Here is a 19,016-nt window from a genome sequence, read left to right on the forward strand (position 1 = left end):
GCCAGGCAGTCTTTATCCATGTTTTAGAGACAAGGAAACCGAAGTTCAGAGAAATCGCATGACTTGGTACAGCCTGAAAGAAACCAAATCAAAACTCCAACTGAAGATGCTGCTAAGGAAACAGCATCCACTAATTGGAGAAACCCTCACAGGCAAGAACTTCTCTGTATATGCAGTAAACCCCACAGCTACCTACAAAGCTTTTCACAAACATGGGAGGAGGGCAGAGTTCTACCAAATGTGCAGGAAGGGTTTCCACTAAGAGGATCAACAAATAAACACTGTAGAAATGCAGAAATGGATTAAAGACCTAAATGTAAGGCCAGCTACTATAAAACTCCTAGAGGAAAATACAGGCAGAACACTCTTTGACATAAATCGCAGCAATATCTTTTTAGATCCATCTCCTGGAGGAATGGAAATAAAATGGAAATAAAAATAAACAAATGAGACCTAATTAAACTTAAAAGCTTTTGCACAGCAAAGAAAACCATAAACAAAACGAAAAGACAACCTACAGAACGGGAGAAAATGTTTACAAATGATGCAACCGACAAGGGATCAGTTTCCAAAATATACAAACAGCTCAATATCAAAAAAACAAACAATCCAATCAAAAAATGAGCAGAAGACCTAGATAGACATTTCTCCAAAGAAGACATACAGATGGCCAATGGGCACATGAAAAAATGTTCAACATTGCTAATTATTAGAGAAATGCAAATCAAAACTACAATGAGGTGTGACTTCACTCTGGTCAGAATGGCCAGCATCAAAAAGTCTACAAATAATCCTTTTTGATCTATCTCCTAGAGTAATGAAAATAAAAACAAAAATAAACAAATGAGGCCTAATTAAACTTAAAAGCTTTTGCACAGCAAAGGAAACCATAAACAAAACGAAAAGACAGCCCTCAGAATGGGAGACAATATTTGCAAACAAAGCAACCGACAAGGGATTATCTCCAAAATATATAAACAGCTCATGAAGCTTAATATCAAAAAAACAAATAACCCAATCAAAAAATGGACAAAAAATTTAAATAGACATTTCTCCAAAGAAGACACACAGATAGCCAAAAAGCACATGAAAAGATGCTTCAACATCACTAATTATTAGAGAAATGCAAATCAAAACTATAATGAGGTATCACCTCACATCGGTCAGAATGGCCATCATCAAAAAATCTACACACAATAAATGCTGGAGAGGGTGTGGAGAAAAGGGAACCCTCCTACACTGTTGGTGGGAATGTAAATTGGTAGAGCCACTATGGAGAACAGTATGGAGGTTCCTTAAAAAAACTAAAAACAGAGCTACCATACGACCCAGCAATCCCACTCCTAGGCAAATATCTGGAGAAAACCATAATGCAAAAAGATACATGCACCCTTATGTTCACAGCAGCACTATTCACAATAGCCAAGACATGAATGCAACCTAAATGTCCATTGACAGATGAATGGATAAAGAAGATGTGGTTATATACACACAATGGAATATTACTCAGCCATAAAAAAGAATGAAATAATGCCATTTGCAGCAACATGGATGGACCTAGAGATGATCCTACTACTACTATTATCCTACTAAGTGAAATAAGCCAGACAGAGAAAGACAAACATCATATGATTCCACTTATATGTGGAATCTAAAAAAAAGAGGTACCAGTGAACTTATTTTCCAAACAGAAACAGACTCATAGTACACCTGAAACTAACATGATATTGTAAATTGGCTACACTTCAATAAAATAAAATTGTTTAAATTAAGTATTTTTTTAAAAAAAGGTTTTATGGTGAGAACCATGAGCTGATTCAGTAAGTTTCCACTAAACAACTAGCAATTTTATCCTCATTCTGCTCACTGTTCCTATGTATGTATAATCTGTTAGAGCATATGGGAAATTAGTATGTATTGAACTGTTACTAAGATATTCTATATCATTTTAAAATAGAAGTAGCCCACCAGGCATCAGGGGCCATAGAACAGGACATGGTCAGGCAGACAGCTTGAGTCCTGGCTCTGCCATGTAGCAGCTGCAAGGCAAAGCACTCACCCAGCTGGGTTCCTTGAGTATAGAAGGGGATGCTGTGAGGTTTAAATAAGATACTGCATGTGGAATGTCAGACATGGATGGGGCCATGGCAGGGCTTCTATGTGGCCCAGTTTCCATTTCTCTTCCTCTAACAGAATCAAAAGAACGACCATTTGTAGAACTAATATAATATGTAAAGTGCTTTCAAATAAAGAAGTAATTGATCTAGTCCTACTTATTAAGTAATACTGTTTGGATCAAGATATATTAGACTTTCAACTGAATCAACTTTCTAGTGATTTAGAAGCAATTTAGACAAAGCCTTTCTAGTGCCTGACATACTGCCCCAGGCAAGTTCTCATTTGGTTTCTTTCTGGCTGTGCTACCCCCACCAAGTCACATAATTTCTGTTTCCCAGTCTTTGAAATGTGGATAATGTCTGTTTCTAAGCATCAGGTAAGGTAACTGCCTCAGGCAATATTGATATTTCTAATTAGACGAGAGCACTCAAAACACAAGAACTTCTGTAGTGTGGGTTTTCTCTTACTGTTTAGGAGTCTTTTTTATTTTGTGAAAATAGAAGTATTATTTCATTTTTCCATAAGTATTTGGTTATAAATAAATGGTTATAAGTTTCACTTTGGGAAACTCCGTTTCCTTTTTTCATAACTTTGGAGAATGTGGTCCCTAAACTTTATTAATTCCATTACTCTCATTTATTATTCATTTTAAGAATGTTTTGACTTCTCCTAAATATCACTCAAGAAAATTTCTAAATATTGCAATTAGGTCCTAAATACTGGAAATATTTTTCCTCCTTCTGTTATTATTTTTCATATTTTCACTTACCATCTCATCTCCACAGAACTTGGTCTTAAAAGCTGATCTGCCATGTGCTACACACACATAAATAGTTGTGTAGGATACCTTGTTTGTGCTAAAATGAGATGACAGATGTGACAGTACTTTGGAAATTTAAAAGCAAGCTCTATACGCATTAAGGTATTATTATACAAATGTGAATGCAACATTTATTTATTAGGGACATGGAAATAGGGGAGCCTTTCAGAACTTCTGGGCTGAGTCCAATTTAGAATTATAGGCTAGAAAGCTATGTTTTCAGCATGATAGGCAATCCATTGTTTAGATGTGTTTACATCATTACATTTCATGGTTTCAAAAATCCTATCAGTACTGAATTTGATTTTGTTTCTCACATATTTATTTAAGACAATTTGATGCCACAATATTGCTTACATCAGAATAAAAGCAAACAATACCCGTGCTATTTAAAATCCTCTGGATTCCAAGACAAGTATTTTAAACATTGGTTCGAATTGAAAACAAGTAGTCAAACACTGTGTCACCTTTTAAAAAAATATTTGCTAATGAACAAATTTAATAGGTGGAATGGACATTAAATTTATCTCAATTTAACTTTCAGCATTGGTTTTTCAAGTTAAAGCACTTCCACATCTGCTGGGCAAAAGCTATGCTCCTACGAATTACTGCAGCCACCAAGAACTTAAGGTTCCCGGCCTATGGCTAGAATTCCAAATCACTCTTCTGGGGGCTCAGGTAAACTTGAAGCAGTAAAGGGGTTTCTGAGAACAAGGAGTTGTCCAGGTGATTTTCTTTTAATTGCATTTTCCTTTCTTTTAGTAAGTAAGTAAGAAAGCCTGAAGGTGGACTTCTGCCTTTTAGTGGGAAACAGACTGGTTAGGCAAGCGTTACCCAACCTCAAGTAAGCCCCTTGGGAGAAACCCCTTGGGAAGGAACCTCAGGGACTGAGCTCCTGGTTGGAAGGAGGTGTAAGGAGCTGCTTGCTTACAGGAATTTGAATTGCTAAAATTGCTAATTCAAGCCCTTAGGAAGAAAACTTGAATTCAGCTTTACTGGCTAAGGGCATAACATTGGGGAAGATGTGGTCTAGAGACAGTTTGATGGGTTCTAAAAAAAAAAAAAGCAAACGGATTTCAAAAATTATTACAGCAAATGACCAGAAGCAGAAGAATAAGAAAAAACATCAATTGGGTGGCTGAGTGGTGAAAAAGTCACATAAATAAAACTGTTCAACAACAAAATTACCGAGTATTTCATATTTTGACAGGTTAAAGCTTTGAAATGGTTCTATTTTTTAAAAGGTACCCATTCATTTCTCCACGATTTCTGGCATTTCTAGACTGGGAAAGAGTCTCAAGACAAATAAAAAACTGCAATTAACACAGCCTAAAGAGCTGCAATCCCAGAATCCCTTTTTCTTATCGATTGGATTCCTGTAGTGCCATCTCCTATTTATTCTGCAGCAAAAGTGCTGTATTGAGCAGTGGGATATTAGAAAGCTTCTAATAAGCTCCTGGCTGCTGATGGAGGCCTAGGTCTCCATCAGTCATCCGATCATTGTGAACAGTACACAGGAGGGAAATAAGCACATTCACACAGACCTCCCATAGCCCCCAACTCATCCACTGCTTACCTCATTTCTCTTTGTGCATTTTGGCCTTTCTCACCTGGCCAGATAAAAGTTCATTCAATTTTCTCAAGGGCAAGGCAATTCCAGAAAGGGATGCATTCTGATTGGAATGACAAGAAAAAGATCTAGGCTCTTCAGACGGTAATACTGCCCCTAGGTTGTGAATCTCACAAAGATCATAAGGGAGCAATTGCTAGATTACCTCTGAGTGTGCATACTCAGGCAAAAGAGTAATTAATTTCCTCTCTGAAAAAAACTGCACTATGTGGAGAACTCGCATAAATTACATGAGCAGTTCAGACAGGTGATTCTGTTGCTGAATTTGGCACAGTCAATAACAGATAATGCTTGTTAATGGATGATCCGCCCTTATTCAGGGAAGAAAAGGGTCCAGGAAAGACCCAGCTTGCATTAATACATAAAGACTACATGGTTCAAGGTTAAAACAAACCATGTCTCTGAAATACTGTCATTAGAGCAATTTAACCACAGATGTGATCCACAGATACTAACAAATAGCAGGAAATGTATGAACATCTTGGGGAAAAAAGCTTTTAGATTCTTTATTTAAAAAAAACATCAGTGAAAACAGTAATAAGGATTAAAAGACAATACTTAACAAGAGAGAGAGGGAAAATTATTCTTTTCTTGTCTCTCCCACATTTTCCACCTCCCTTCAATAAAAGATTCTCCATAATCCCAACATTGCTATTCTTTGCACAAAGAACCCTGAGAACAATTTGATAGTGAGCAAGTTGAAAGGAGACACAATATCTCAGACCCCTTCTCTCCAGGGCATATGCAGGCAGAATAGCCATGGCTCCCAGAACATTCTCTTCACATTTTTCTTTCGTGAGCGGCAAGCACTGAATGTTTACCAAAGGCTTTAAAAAAACAGTATCTCACCAAACAGCTGAGGAAAATATTTAACAACCAAGGCAACGCAATTGCAGTCAAATTTTCACCTCAAGATTCTCATCTTAGGTGTGGGAGGCAGAGAAGCCTCTCAACGCTCAGTCTGAACCTAGAATGAGGATGAAAAGGGTTGATTCTGCCAACAGCTGTCAACAAATGCATAGCTCTGAGCCTCGGGGTGACACTGCAGAGCTAGCTGCCCATCTGAATGTGCTTTAGGAAGAGCACCACTATTTGGTTATGGCTGACCTGAGTTCCTGAGCAGCAATCTGCGGACAGGTGAAACACGGACATCGATGCCCAAAACATGGAAAGGTCTGAACAGGACAGACCTCTCTCTTCAGTTATTTGTGTCAGGCAGCAGCATCATTTTCAACCACTCAAGGTGACAGTACGAGATGGATGCAACTAGTCCCCACTGTACAATTCTACACAAATGTGTAAACTTGGGAGAAAACGAACCACATTTCTCGGAGTTAATACTCCCCCACCCCCAACTTTTGCCCTGTCATCTGACCAATTTACATTCTATAATCTAGACTTTTATGATTTATTTTTTCATTATGATTTGATTCTTACACAGTATTACTCCCTTTAGGGCAAAGACTTTCTGGGTGCCAAGAGATCAGACATAATTTCTTCAGTAAAGAAATGGATAACAGGGATCTGTGTATACATTCCATTCCCAGAAAGGTCCATTTCATTCTCGTTCAACTGAGCAGAGAACGAAAGTCATGGCATAAAATGGTAAAATTCAAGTTACGTGGTGCACAGTAGGCACCCATTGTAAGCAACTGTCCAAAACTGGAATGCATTACTTGATATGGGTGAAAGACAAAAACATCACAGACGCTTTGAACACCTTACCTGGGCCATCTGCCTCTCCAGTTTTGATCGGGGAATATCGTCAAAGTAGTTTTCATTTCTTCTCCTCCTCGCATCGCCCTGCATGATAATGTGAGGAACGTCTAGGGAGCCACCAGCGGTGTAAGTGCTTTGGCTAAGTGATGGAGACAACTGAGGAGGAGTGTGATTACCACTGGGTTCCTGAATGGAAATACATCATGAAGTAAATACCGTGCTCTTGTGGCTGACCTCTGGTTTCAAAACTGTGAAATACGGACAAGATACACTGCGGGGGTGGGGAGTCATTTTTGAATCAACTGCCAAGGAATCGATGACATTCTACCATTTCATTAATGGCACAATCAACACCTCCCCACTAAGCATTTCAGGTTGAAGGTTTACAGTATCAACAATCAGGCTCTGTTTTCTTAAGCCAGCACCATGGATGATCCCAGGAGAGAGGCACACACATGTTGGGCACCCCTGACACTATCACTTGTGTTTACAAGGGAAGGAACTGTGTCTCTGTGTGGACAGAGGGGCCTCACCATGGTAGATGCCATGAAAAGAAAGCTAAAGTGGGACCTCATGGGTGTTGATCCTCCATCAGCGAGTGGCCTGGCAATCCCTGCCAGGAAGAGGACACAGTATGGAAGTGGCATGTCATACGCACAGACTGCAGAGCAATGCATGCAATGACAGAGGATGGGCTTCAATGGCAAAGAGAATTGGGGGAAACTGGTCAAGAAGTAAGATAGGGGCTTCCCTGGTGGCACAGTGGTTGAGAGTCCACCTGCCGATGCAGGGGACACGGGTTTGTGCCCCGGTCCGGGAAGATCCCACATGCCGCGGAGCGGCTGGGCCCGTGAGCCATGGCCGCTGAGCCTGCGCGTCTGGAGCCTGTGCTCCACAACGGGAGAGGCCACAACAGTGAGAGGCCCGCGTGCCGCAAAAAAAAAAAAAAAAAAAAAGAAGTAAGATAAAGGGGGGAAGACAGCTGGGCTCTGATGTGTGCAAGTAAGTGGAGGATTGGATCGTGCCGATTCTCCAGGCTACTTCTCCCCAAGATGTTCTGGACCTCCTTTGATGGATTAAGGTCCTACACTTTTTCTTGGGAACTTCTGTCTTTGATTTGTCTGTTGTTTCCCTAAATCTCTTCCAGAGAGCCAGAGGGAGAGGTTCAGCAGAGGAAGGAAAGACAGTAGGGTAAGTAGCAGGGAATTACTCCTCGAGAGGGTCATTTTAGGATGGTTACACTGATGGTGCCTGTATCTTTCTCCTCTTTTGTGTAGCAAAACAAAGGCAAAAACGATAATCCCTTTCTAGCCTTATTTTCCCCCAATTTATTTTTCTTACTGAGGGAGAAATAGGTCCTCTTCTATCTTCACTACCCCCTAAGCCCTCACTAGCCTCCAAATAAACCAGTGTATTCCAACTGTCCCAATCGTCAGTTTTCCTCATGGCCCTCCTGGAGCCAATTCTCTTGCATTTCCTGAAGTCTTTGTGTATTTTCTTTTCCTTTAAAACTGAATCAGCTTTAAAATCTTAACAGCTCCTCTCCTGCTCGATCCTCTGTGATACTGACAGTAGTTACTGTTTGCTGAAGTCCACTGATAAGAGGCATTCAACTGCATTTCATCGCTGGCAGTGACATCTAAGTGCTACTTTTGTGTTCGTTTATTATCACTACCCTTTCTGACACTTGCAGAAAAGGAATCAGAAGCAAGCAAGTGCAGGACTCAATAAAGAGAACAGAGTTGGAACTCTCCAACTGGTCATGGTGATCCTGCCTTTATGGTAAATTTTTGAAACGTTTCTACAGGCCTCATGAACATCAGCGACCACTGGCTACTCCTTCCGCTGCCATTCTGCCTGGCAATCTTCTCTCTGTCTCCTTCCCTCTGCTCTTTCTTGCCTTCGTTCCTCTTCCACTTTATTTCTCTCTTCCTCCTAGTTTTTCTACCCCATAATTCTAAAATACAGCTGAAACAGTTTACTAAATAAAGTTCTAGATTCTCTGTTCTTAATTTTTGAAGTGGGCAAAGCTGAAAAATTTTCACTTCTTAAAAAACAGAAGACCCTAAGGTTAATTTTAAATTGATCTTTTACTTAACTCTGGTCCTCATCGATTTTCTACCTGTGGGTTTGAGGAGTTTGACAGAAAACTCATTTCTTCTCTTGGTGTAGAGGGGTGTGTGGGATGCGGGGTAGCGGAGAGGTTCTTTAAAGGTGGTGGTTTTTCAGATGTTAATTTAAATCTCAAAAATATATATTTAACCAAGCGAGAAAAACAAATCTTGTCGTAGAAAACACTATCAAAGGCGAGATAGTTTTTTATACAGGTGAGGTAGGCTACATGGAAAACAGCCTGTACTTCCTGACCCACTGCTTCAATCATTTTTATTTTATGGCACAAAATAATTTTCGAGGATAAGAGTGGAGGACAAAACAAGCATGCTGGGTACTTACCCTGAGGGTGATGGACCGAGGGGGCTTCTGTGGTGGATCGTCGTGCAGCCTGTCTCCTAGAGATGCCAAGATACGTTTCCTGTGGCCAATCAAATTGATTTTTAAAACCTGAAAAGACATACATTTGGGTTAAATATTTCACTTGAGAAAAATAATTTTTACGTATCCTAAAAGATAAAGGAGCGGAAAGAGATCTGTGCAAAGTTACCTCTGCACCGGGAGAGATGTGGTGTGAAATCAGTGTGTCCCCTCGGATCCAGAGAGAGAGGAACAGAATGGCAAGGCAGTGTGGGTAGGAAGAGAAAGCAGGGACAGTGCTGTCACTCAGGCTGCCCTAGGGTCTAACCCTCTACCAAGCAGCCACAGGACCCTTCCAAAGTAGAAGTCAAGCCTCGTCCCTCTAATAGCTTCCTATGGCTCAGAATAAAATCTGAGTCCTGAGCTGGCCTCAAGTTCCAACAAGGCTGCCTGCCCTCTGTCTTTCTCTGTGTCCCCTCCTCTCTCCCCTCCAGCCTTCTCTGTTCTTTGAACATTCCACACTCATTCTGGCCTTGGGGCCTCCACCCTTGTTTCTCCATCTGCCTGGAATGTTCCCCAGCAATTTTCAAATGACACCTTCTCATCCCTTTGGACGTTGCTTAAGTGTTATCTGTCTTCTCACAAAGGCCCTTCCCATCTCCTCTGTAAAAGAACTGAGCCCTCACCCCGTCACACTCTACCCTGTGATCCTCTTCATATAATTCTCTGAAATAACTTTATTTGCAGGTTTAGTGTTTGTGTAGCCCTCTCCCCCAGGTAAGCTTCCAGACAGCAGGTATATCTTTATCATTACTATTTCCCAAACACCTAAACCAATGTTTGAAATAGTGGGGGCTCAATGAATAGGAAAGAATGAATGTTAATACAGATGAAAGTAGCAAAGTAGGATTAGAATCAAGTACTGCCTGACCAGAGACTCCCCAGGATGGGATTTTTGAGTCTGACAGGGCTGCAAAGGGCATAGTGTAGAAGAGATAACAAAGGAAACCAAGCCTTGCAGACAGCCTCTGTCCTCAGCCCTTCCCAGAGCTTTACAAATGTTACTTTCCTTCATCCCAACATTCCTAACTGGAAGGTGTTCTTCTTGCTTTAGAGGAGGAGATTGAGGTTCAGAGTGGTTAAGTAGCCCACCTAAGAGCTAGTAAGTGGTGGCTCTGGGATTTGAATATGGTTTGCCTGACTCCAAAACTTGTTTTACGCCAAGGCAAACAGCAAAGTTTGGGCATATCTCCAAATATTACTGACTTTTTTAAAACAACAAATTATAAATCCATTCATAAGAAATATATTCACCTCTTTCTGCACAAATGTAGTACCAGGATAGAACAACCCTTGTTGAGTAACTAGTTCCCAAAGTAAATGACCCATTGTGAAAATGATTTTTAAAAAAATTTCTCTTTTCAAGTTTTAAGGGGTTGAAGTGGGCATTTCCTTGGCACTCATCCTGAGCTACCTTGAACTATTATTGGCCTATTTGTCAGTTAGCCTATTGGCCTTTCTGCCTAATCTGATTTCAACTTTAAACTAGCATGATGCTCTATTCCTTTTATTTTTTAATTAAAACTTTATTTATTTATTTTTAAATTCATTAACTTGGGATGTCTGGTTTTCTTTAATAGTAATCTTTTTTATTTATTTTTATATTTATTTTTGGTTGTGTTAGGTCTTCGTTTCTGTGAGAGGGCTTTCTCTAGTTGTGGCAAGTGGGGGCCACTCTTCATCGCGGTGCACAGGCCTCTTCACTATCGCGGCCTCTCGTTGCGGAGCACAGGCTCCAGACACACAGGCTCCAGACGCGCAGGCTCAGTAGTTGTGGCTCATGGGCCTAGTTGCTCCACGGCATGTGGGATCTTCCCAGACCAGGGCTCGAACCCGTGTCCCCTGCATTAGCAGGCAGATTCTCAACCACTGCGCCACCAGGGAAGCCCCCAAATTTATTTTTATTTTTAATTTCTAATTTAATTTTTATTTTATATTTGAGTATAGCTGATTTACAATGTTGTGTTAGTTTCAGGTGTACAGCAAAGTGATTCAGTTATACATATACATATATCCATTCTTTTTCAGATTCTTTTCCCATATAGGTTATTACAGAATATTGAGTAGAGTTCCCTGTGCTATACAGTAGGTCCCTGATGGCTGTCTATTTTATATATAGTAGTGTGTATATGTTAATCCCAAACTCCTAATTTATCCCTAACCCCACCATGTTTCCCCTCTGATAACCACAAATTTGCTCTATTCCTTTTATACTCACTCCCTGACCCATGTCTGTCGAAGATGGGGATGGTAAATGTTAATCAGCGTGTGTCTACCTGCACCACATCCCTCTGATTTTACAAACCTTCATCTTCCCAGGCTGATAAAGCCTCTCATCTTTGCAGGTTGTTTTCATAAAGCAGTCCTTTTAGTCCACTCTCTCTGTACCTTCTCCTCCTGTATTCCAAATGCTTCAGGTCTGCTGAACACATTACTCACAACATTCCAGGTATAAGTGAACCACGGCCTTATGAGTGGGCTACTATTTCCTGCTTTTAATGCCCCTTTAAAAATGCCCTTTCTAAGCACTCCTGATTTGGGGCTGGCTTTTTAGCTGCAGTAGGAATAACTAGGCACAAAAATATACACTGACTGTAAAACCTCTTCATTTTGTTATAGCTGATAGTTGAAAGCCCTTTAATCTTGGAAGGATGGTTTGAATGATTTCTCCCTACATTCCTTATCTTACAGTTGTCCATGCAGAAGCCCATCTGCCATCCTTCTGCCCACTCATGTAACCCTGTGTTATCCTTCTATATTCATATTAGCCAGCTTGGCATTTCACTACCCAGAGGAGCTTAGTAGTTCTTGCAAATTTGGGAATTTCACCATATACTCCTTTTTTCAGGTGATTTACAAATACGCTAAGTGTGGTCCGCGGGCTGATTACTTGCAGGCAATACTGTTCATACAATCCAGAGAAATACCCTTATATTCTTTCATTGTTTCTTTTTTTTTAAGCATCAAAATCAAAGAATTCCTCCATTTCAGAAAATTACAACATTAACCTTTTCAAGTGTATCTGCAAGTCTAAAAACCACTACATTTTCTTATTCCCTTTTATTCTTATTCTCAATTACTTTGCCAAAGCTTCTATTAGATATAAATTCCTCCCCCAAAATCCCCACTGCCTTTCTCTCAGCAGGGAATTGAACCTGATGCTGATGGTGCTGCCTTGGGCCCCTAAAACCTGCTAAGAAATGTTTGGGTTTTTTTAAAGATATACGTTTTTAAGATTTATTATTTATTTTTTATTTTTGGCCATATCAGGTCTCAGTTGTGGCACGTGGGACCTTCGTTGAGGCATGTAGAATCTTCCGTTGCAGCGCGCAGGCTTCTCTCTAGTTGTGGTGTGTGGGTTTTCTCTTCTCTAGTTGTGGCGCGTGGGCTCCAGGGCACGTGGGCACTGTAGTTGTGGTGCATGGGTTCCAGAGCGCGTGGGCTCTGTAGTTTGCAGCATGCAGGCTCTCTAGCTGAGGCGCGCAAGCTCAGTAGCTGTGGCGCGTGGGCTTAGTTGCCCCGTGGCATGTGGGAACCTAGTTCCCCGACCAGGGATTGAACCCGCGTCCCCTGCATTTTTTTTTTTTTTTGTGGTACGCGGGCCTCTCACTGTTGTGGCCTCTCCCGCTGTGGAGCACAGGCTCCGGACGCGCAGGTTCAGCGGCCATGGCTCACGGGTCCAGCTGCTCCGCGGCATGTGGGATCTTCCTGGACTGGGGCATGAACCCATGTCCCCTGCATCGGCAGGCAGACTCTCAACCACTGCGCCACCAGGGAAGCCCTACATCCCCTGCATTTTAAGGCGGATTCTTTACCACTGGACCACCAGGGAAGTCCCAAGAAATTTTTTTTTTTTTATGTTGGGGGTAGGAGTTTATTAATTAATTAATTTATTTTTGCTGTGTTGGGTCTTTGTTTCTGTGCGCGGGCTTTCTCTAGTTGTGGCAAGCGGGGGCCACTCTTCATCGCGGTGCGTGGGCCTCTCACTATCGCGGCCTCTCTCGTTGCGGAGCACAGGCTCCAGATGCGCAGGCTCAGTAGTTGTGGCTCACGGGCCTAGTTGCTCCGTAGCATGTGGGATCCTCCCAGACCAGGGCTCGAACCCGTGTCCCCCGCATTAGCAGGCAGATTCTCAACCACTGCGCCACCAGGGAAGCCGCCAAGAAATGTTTTTATAGCAATAAAGCCACTCAAAATTATTCTGACAAAAAACTGACACTAAATAACAAGTAACTGTGATAGAATTGAGTTGGCGTAACTTCCATTGCTGCTTTTGGTTTACTCTCTGACAGCTCAGTTTTGGGCAAGTTACCTGATTCCTTTGATCCCAGTTTTCTTGCCTATAAAATAAGGAAGTTAATGCCAATCTCAAATGTTGTTGGAAAGATGAAGAGTGAAACTGTGAGAATAATCAGCATGGTGCCGGCACATAGAAGACACAATCTCACGGTGTGCTCATTCCAGCTAATGGTCTCTAAGGATGCAAGGAAATCTGACCTGGAAAAACAGGGACTTGGTCATTTTCATAAAGTTAATGATGTCAAACAAATATGCTGGTGCCTTGCATCATGAGATGTGGTTAAGCTTGGAAAAACCCTCATTGAAGTGACATGTACTGGTAGTAATGGGTCTGGTTTCTAGCTATTAGTTTAATAGCAGACCTAATCTAAAAGAATGCATCCTATTCTCCCATCCCACCATTCAATCTCCAATAGGAGGTAAGCTGAGGCCCTCCTCCACACTAAACTCCATTGATGCCTCCTCCACCACAACTAGCCCGAAGAGGGAAACAGACAGATGGGTGGACAGAATGAACAAATTAACACAGAGTGATGGTTCATGTCAAGAACGCCTGGGTAACTCTCCTTCTATATTAGAAATGATCCTTTTTTTTTTTTAATTTATATTTTGGCTGTGTTGGGTTTTCACTGCTGCGCGCGGGCTTTCTCTAGTTGTAGTCAGCGGGGGCTACTCTTCGTTGCAGTGCGCGGGCTTCTCATTCTGGTGGCTTCTCTTGTTGCGGAGCATGGGCTCTAGGCGCACGGGCTTCAGTAGTTGTGGCATGCAGGCTCAGCAGTTGTGGCTCGCGGGCTCTAGAGCACAGGCTCAGTAGTTGTGGTGCACGGGCTTAGTTGCTCGGGGCATGTGGGATATTCCCGGACCAGGGCTCGAACCCCTGCATTGGCAGGCAGATTCTTACCCACTGCGCCGCCAGGGAAGTCCAGAAATGATCCCATATCACAGAAGATACTGATAATTACATTTATTGAACATCTGCTATGTTCCAGGTGTGCCAGAAATTGTTCCAAGTGTACTATATATGTGTAAATATCTCATTTGATTCTTATAACAGTATCATTCCCATTTTAGAGATACCAAACCTGAGACTTAGAAATATTGAGGAATGTGTTGAAGGTCTCACTGCTAACAGGTATCCTGTCTGGGATCTGCACCTGATTCTTAACCTGCTCTTTACCACTCACCACACTCTTCTTCTTGCTATCAACCTCTATACTGTTTGGTCTTAGCCACACTATTAGTTACACATTATGATGCTTCTTAAGACGGTGATTTTTATTTTGAGTTATCATGTTCGAAACATTTATACTGGGTCTCGATCATCTGAAAACATTAAAATAATACAGTTTCAGTTTTGGACAAGGCTCAAGGCAGGGTTAAAGCTTCAAGCCAAAAGAGCTCAGGTGGGCGTACCTTACAGAATTCCTCATGAAATGCATATACACACAAAGGACAAGAAGTCCTCATGAACCTAAGATTCAATTCAAGTTGACTAATGTTAGAGAGGTAGGGAGGGTGACATTTGGCTTCAAAACTCCCAAGTTGACAGTAAGAAATCCGACTGGCAAAACAACGGAGAGACTATTCCAAAGAAAGATAGTCGTTATGGAGGAGTTAAGTCCAAAGGCAGCTGGGTTTGCCTGGAGTGAGAACAGCTTAACATCTGAGCATCGTTGTAAGCAGACAGGGAAACAGTGAGATCCTGCCGCCCCAGGCACCGTAATTCATGAGCAGTCAGTCTGTAAACCTTCAGTTTTCAAAAAGCTGGAGCAATGGTTACTGTGGTAGAAAAGAATTCTGTATGGTTTTCATCACTGCTTGGGTGAAAAGTTAACTGCATGTAAAAGGAAGGAACCCCATCGGAGTAAAAGGTAAAGTAATGGTAACCTACTGAGGATTTAGCTATTCCAAGATATTGAGCCAATTATGCTCAATTCAAAAAACAATATCGAACAAACACATGAAAGGATGTTCAACATCACTAATCATTAGAGAAATGCAAATCAAAACAACAATGAGGTATCATCTCACACCAGTTAGAATGGCCATCATCAAAAAGTCTACAAACAATAAATGCTGGAGAGGGTGTGGAGAACAGGAAATCCTCTTGCACTGTTGGTAGCAATGTAAATTGATACAGCCACTATGGAGAACAGTATGGAGGTTCCTTAAAAAACTAAAAATAGAACTACCATACGACCCAGCAATCCCACTACTGGGCATATACCCTGAGAAAACCATAATTCAAAAAGAGTCATGTACCACAATGTTCGTTGCAGCTCTATTTACAATAGTCAGGATATGGAAGCAACCTAAGTGTTAACAGAAGAATGGATAAAGAAGATGTGGCACATATATACAATGGAATATTACTCAGCCATAAAAAGAAACGAAATTGAGTTATTTGTAGTGAGGTGGATGGACCTAGAGACTGTCATACAGAGTGAAGTTAAGTCAGAAAGAGAAAAATAAATACTGTATGCTAACACATATATATGGAATCTGAAAAAAAAAAAAAGGTTCTGAAGAACCTAGGGGCAGGACAGGAATAAAGATGCAGACGTAGAGAATGGACTTGAGGACACGGGAAGGGGGAAGGGAGAGCTGGGATGAAGTGAGAGAGTGGCATGGACTTATATATACTACCAAATGTGTGGGAAGCAGCCACGTAGCACAGGGAGATCAGCTTGGTGCTTTGTCATCACCTAGAGGGGTGGGGTAGGGAGGGTGGGAGGGAGACACAAGAGGGAGGAGATATGGGGATATATGTATATGTATAGCTGATTCACTTTGTTATAAAGCAGAAACTAACACACCATTGTAAAGCAATTATACTCCAATAAAGATGCTAAAACAAACAAACAAACAAAAAAACCAATATCAAGTTTCTGCCACAAATTATTTGGTGGATTCAAAGAGGAAACACAGAGAAACTGGGCATAAAAAACTACAGAGCCAAACTATTAACTAAGAATAAATTATTGGGCCTCCCTGGTGGCGCAGTGGTTGAGAGTCCGCCTGCCGATGCAGGGGACATGGGTTTGTGTCCCGGTCCGGGAAGATCCCACAAGCCGCGGAGCCGCTGGGCCCGTGAGCCATGGCCGCTGAGCCTGCGCATCCGGAGCCTGTGCTCCGCAACGGGAGAGACCACAACGGTGAGAGGCCCGCGTACCGCAAAAAAAAAAAAAAAAAAAGAATAAATTATTATACATATGAAGATAAGAAAGTGGTTCCAACTGCTGAGTTCCAATGGGTAAAAAATTAAAGTTAGTGCATGTTTTCTTAATGGTTTTTATTACAACTATCATGAGAAATGTGGGTTAAAGGGAAGGAATTGAAACAACACAGGCCTGCTGCATATTGGTAATTCATTCATCAGAGTAGTAGCTGCCTCTGGGAATCTTCTCCAGTATCAATTAAAGAAGACAACTTCATAAACCCCTTTGCACACCCTGGCAATAGGTGAATAACTGTGCTGAGTGACAATGCTATAATATTATGTCACTGTCATTTATGTTTCTGGGTTTAGCTGTGGGAATTCTGCTAGACAATATCATGACATTACCCTCACACTGAATAGGTCACATCAGAATATATGTCACAGCAAACTGGAAGTCAGGGTACCTAGACTTCTTTTTTTTCACTCTTTAAATTTAATGTGATATAAATTAAACATGTTTTTCTCTTTTTAAAAATTAATGTTTTGATTATAATAACAATACTGTGTTCCCATTATAGAGACAGGAAATACAGAAAAACAAATAAGAGGATGAGTTATCCTAGGCTCTTAGTGTTTAGGTACATTTCCTTTCATTTTGTCCCCATGATTATGTGTTGTGGTTGTCATACTGTAAGTACAATTTTCACTGTAAGTTTTTTCACTCACTATTAAACCTAAAGAACTTTCCTACTTATACTACCCTCAGCAGGCATTTAAAGTAACTCCATGTTACCATATTATTGCTTTTGAGAAGTATGTCATAATTCATTAACCACCCCCCTCCCTGTTGGAAATTTAGCTTGTGCTTCTTTTCTCAATATCAAACATTCCACGTGCTTTATAAATGCTATCATCTTACAACTTCCATTTTCGTTGCCATGTTTGCATAGACACAATATGAAAAACACCAGAGAACGCTGCAGGAATGCACGTGAGTCATGAAGAAGAGTCATGTAGCGACAGTCTGTCTCCATGTTCCACATGAAATCTCAATCCGTTTGCTGCCGGCTGGACCCAGTCCTCCAGGGAGAAATCACAAACCCACATAATGTTCCTCAGTGTCACATTTTGCATTTGTTATATTTTGGAGTTCAGATTTAGCTGACAGACGTGAAATAACACAGGTAGCTGGAATCCTCCAGAGATTACACGTGCGGCAGTGCTGAGCACACAGGCGATTCTGGTTATCACCGTGGGTCTGCATCCTTCTTATTTCTGGATTTTTATTTAGGGAGGGATTTTTATTTTATTTTTATTTAAATGGTATTTTGGATGAAACAGCTCCACGTTGCATGCGGAACCCCCCTTCCATTTTAAAAGGGTAGATTATTTCCCCCTTCCCTTTTCTAGATATTTGCCAAGTGAGGACAGCAGCTCCCATGCAAATCTAGAGAGCTCATCTACCTTCAGAGGGGCCTCTTCTAACAAAACTCCTAGTGCTCTGAATGCCAAGAATGGAAGCTCAGATGGAAGCTTATCAGGTTTGTTCTCCTCTGCAGAACTCAGAGGAATCGCAATTAAATGTGAAAGCTTTCCTCCCTTCCTGGTAATAATTTCTAAACACTTTCTACTGAGAGCATCAAGGCAAAAGTGCCTGTGTGTCATTCAATTTCAACTCCCACAATTCCAGAAATCCTCATTTGAACTTGCATTCGATTTTTGACTGTGATATTTGCTCTCTCCTTTCTTGGGCTGTAATAATCCATGTCTGGAATGGTATGGTGGATAGAAGGACCTCTGGAGCAGACAGTCATGACATTTTGTTCTTGCCCTGAATTCTTCTTCTAGCTAAGTGATCTTTAACATCTTTGAGGTGTGATATTGAAGGGACAATAATAATCTTATTCAGCAAACATTTATTGGATGTCTTCCACATGTAATGCAATTTGGGAGCACCAAAGAAGAAAAAAATTCAGTCCTCTAGGGCTCTCAATCCAGTAGGTGAAAAAATATTTTTTAAAATGTGGGTGTGTGTATATATTCTTGCATATTATTTATGCATGTATCCATCCATCCATCTACATACCTACCTACCTATCATCCACCCATCTATCTAAATATATATGACTACACAGTCTTCCAAGACTAAAAGGGATTTCTGTGGACTGAATGAGAATGGCTAGGAAGCTGCTCTGGAAATTATAAAGCACTAAATTAGGGCATTATTTCTCTTTTAAGTGCAACAGAAACTTAAAACTTTCTTACCCTATCCTTGAATAATCCTATCAGCAAAATTTTGAATAATATCTTCGTTACTTAAACGTGCAATTATGGATACCTCTGGGTAGATTTAGATCAAGAACCATGCCTTTCACCTCTCCAGCCCTCTTTCCTATTAATCTAAAATGTCTTTAACTCCAACCAGACAAATCTCTTCCATGTCTTCAACTGTGTCATGTGCATCTCTTTGGCCCAAATATATAACACCTCTGCATACTCTAGAATGTCCCTGTCTTCTTTATCATTAGAATGTTGCAAGGATGAAATTAAAATTCACCTAAAGCCTTCCTTGCTCACTTCTCTGTTTGAACTTCTCTAGTATTTGTGGGCTGCCCTGTGCTGTTGACACTTGATATACAAGGGTGTGTACTGCTAGCTCTCTTGTTATATGTATGTGTCTTACCTGTTCAACCAGACTGTAAGCTCTGGGAAGTCAGGTACAGCGTCACTGTAACCTA

At 41.1% G+C, this 19,016-nt stretch overlaps 1 protein-coding gene across 37 annotated transcripts in view; it reads right to left on the bottom strand.

Moving 5' to 3' along the window:
• Positions 1-19,016, bottom strand: part of ANKS1B (ankyrin repeat and sterile alpha motif domain containing 1B) — a 1,184,309-nt gene that overhangs the window by 91,299 nt on the left and 1,073,994 nt on the right. For 20 of the 37 annotated variants that reach the window (XM_029204271.1, XM_029204270.1, XM_029204269.1 and 17 more), the window contains 2 exons: positions 8,742-8,849; positions 6,294-6,473 (listed from right to left, as the gene is read on the bottom strand). The exons of 5 other annotated variants lie outside the window; for them this stretch is intronic. In XM_029204271.1, coding sequence (XP_029060104.1) covers positions 6,294-6,473; positions 8,742-8,849 — 288 coding nt within the window. Of the gene's footprint in view, positions 1-6,293; positions 6,474-8,741; positions 8,850-19,016 lie in introns of those variants that run through there. 12 more of the 37 variants (XM_029204282.1, XM_029204292.1, XM_029204283.1 and 9 more) reach the window with 3 other exon arrangements.

This window comes from Monodon monoceros, unplaced genomic scaffold, assembly GCF_005190385.1.
Source record: "Monodon monoceros isolate NGI ecotype Baffin Bay Population unplaced genomic scaffold, NGI_Narwhal_1 Super_Scaffold_6, whole genome shotgun sequence".
NCBI lineage: Eukaryota > Metazoa > Chordata > Mammalia > Artiodactyla > Monodontidae > Monodon > Monodon monoceros.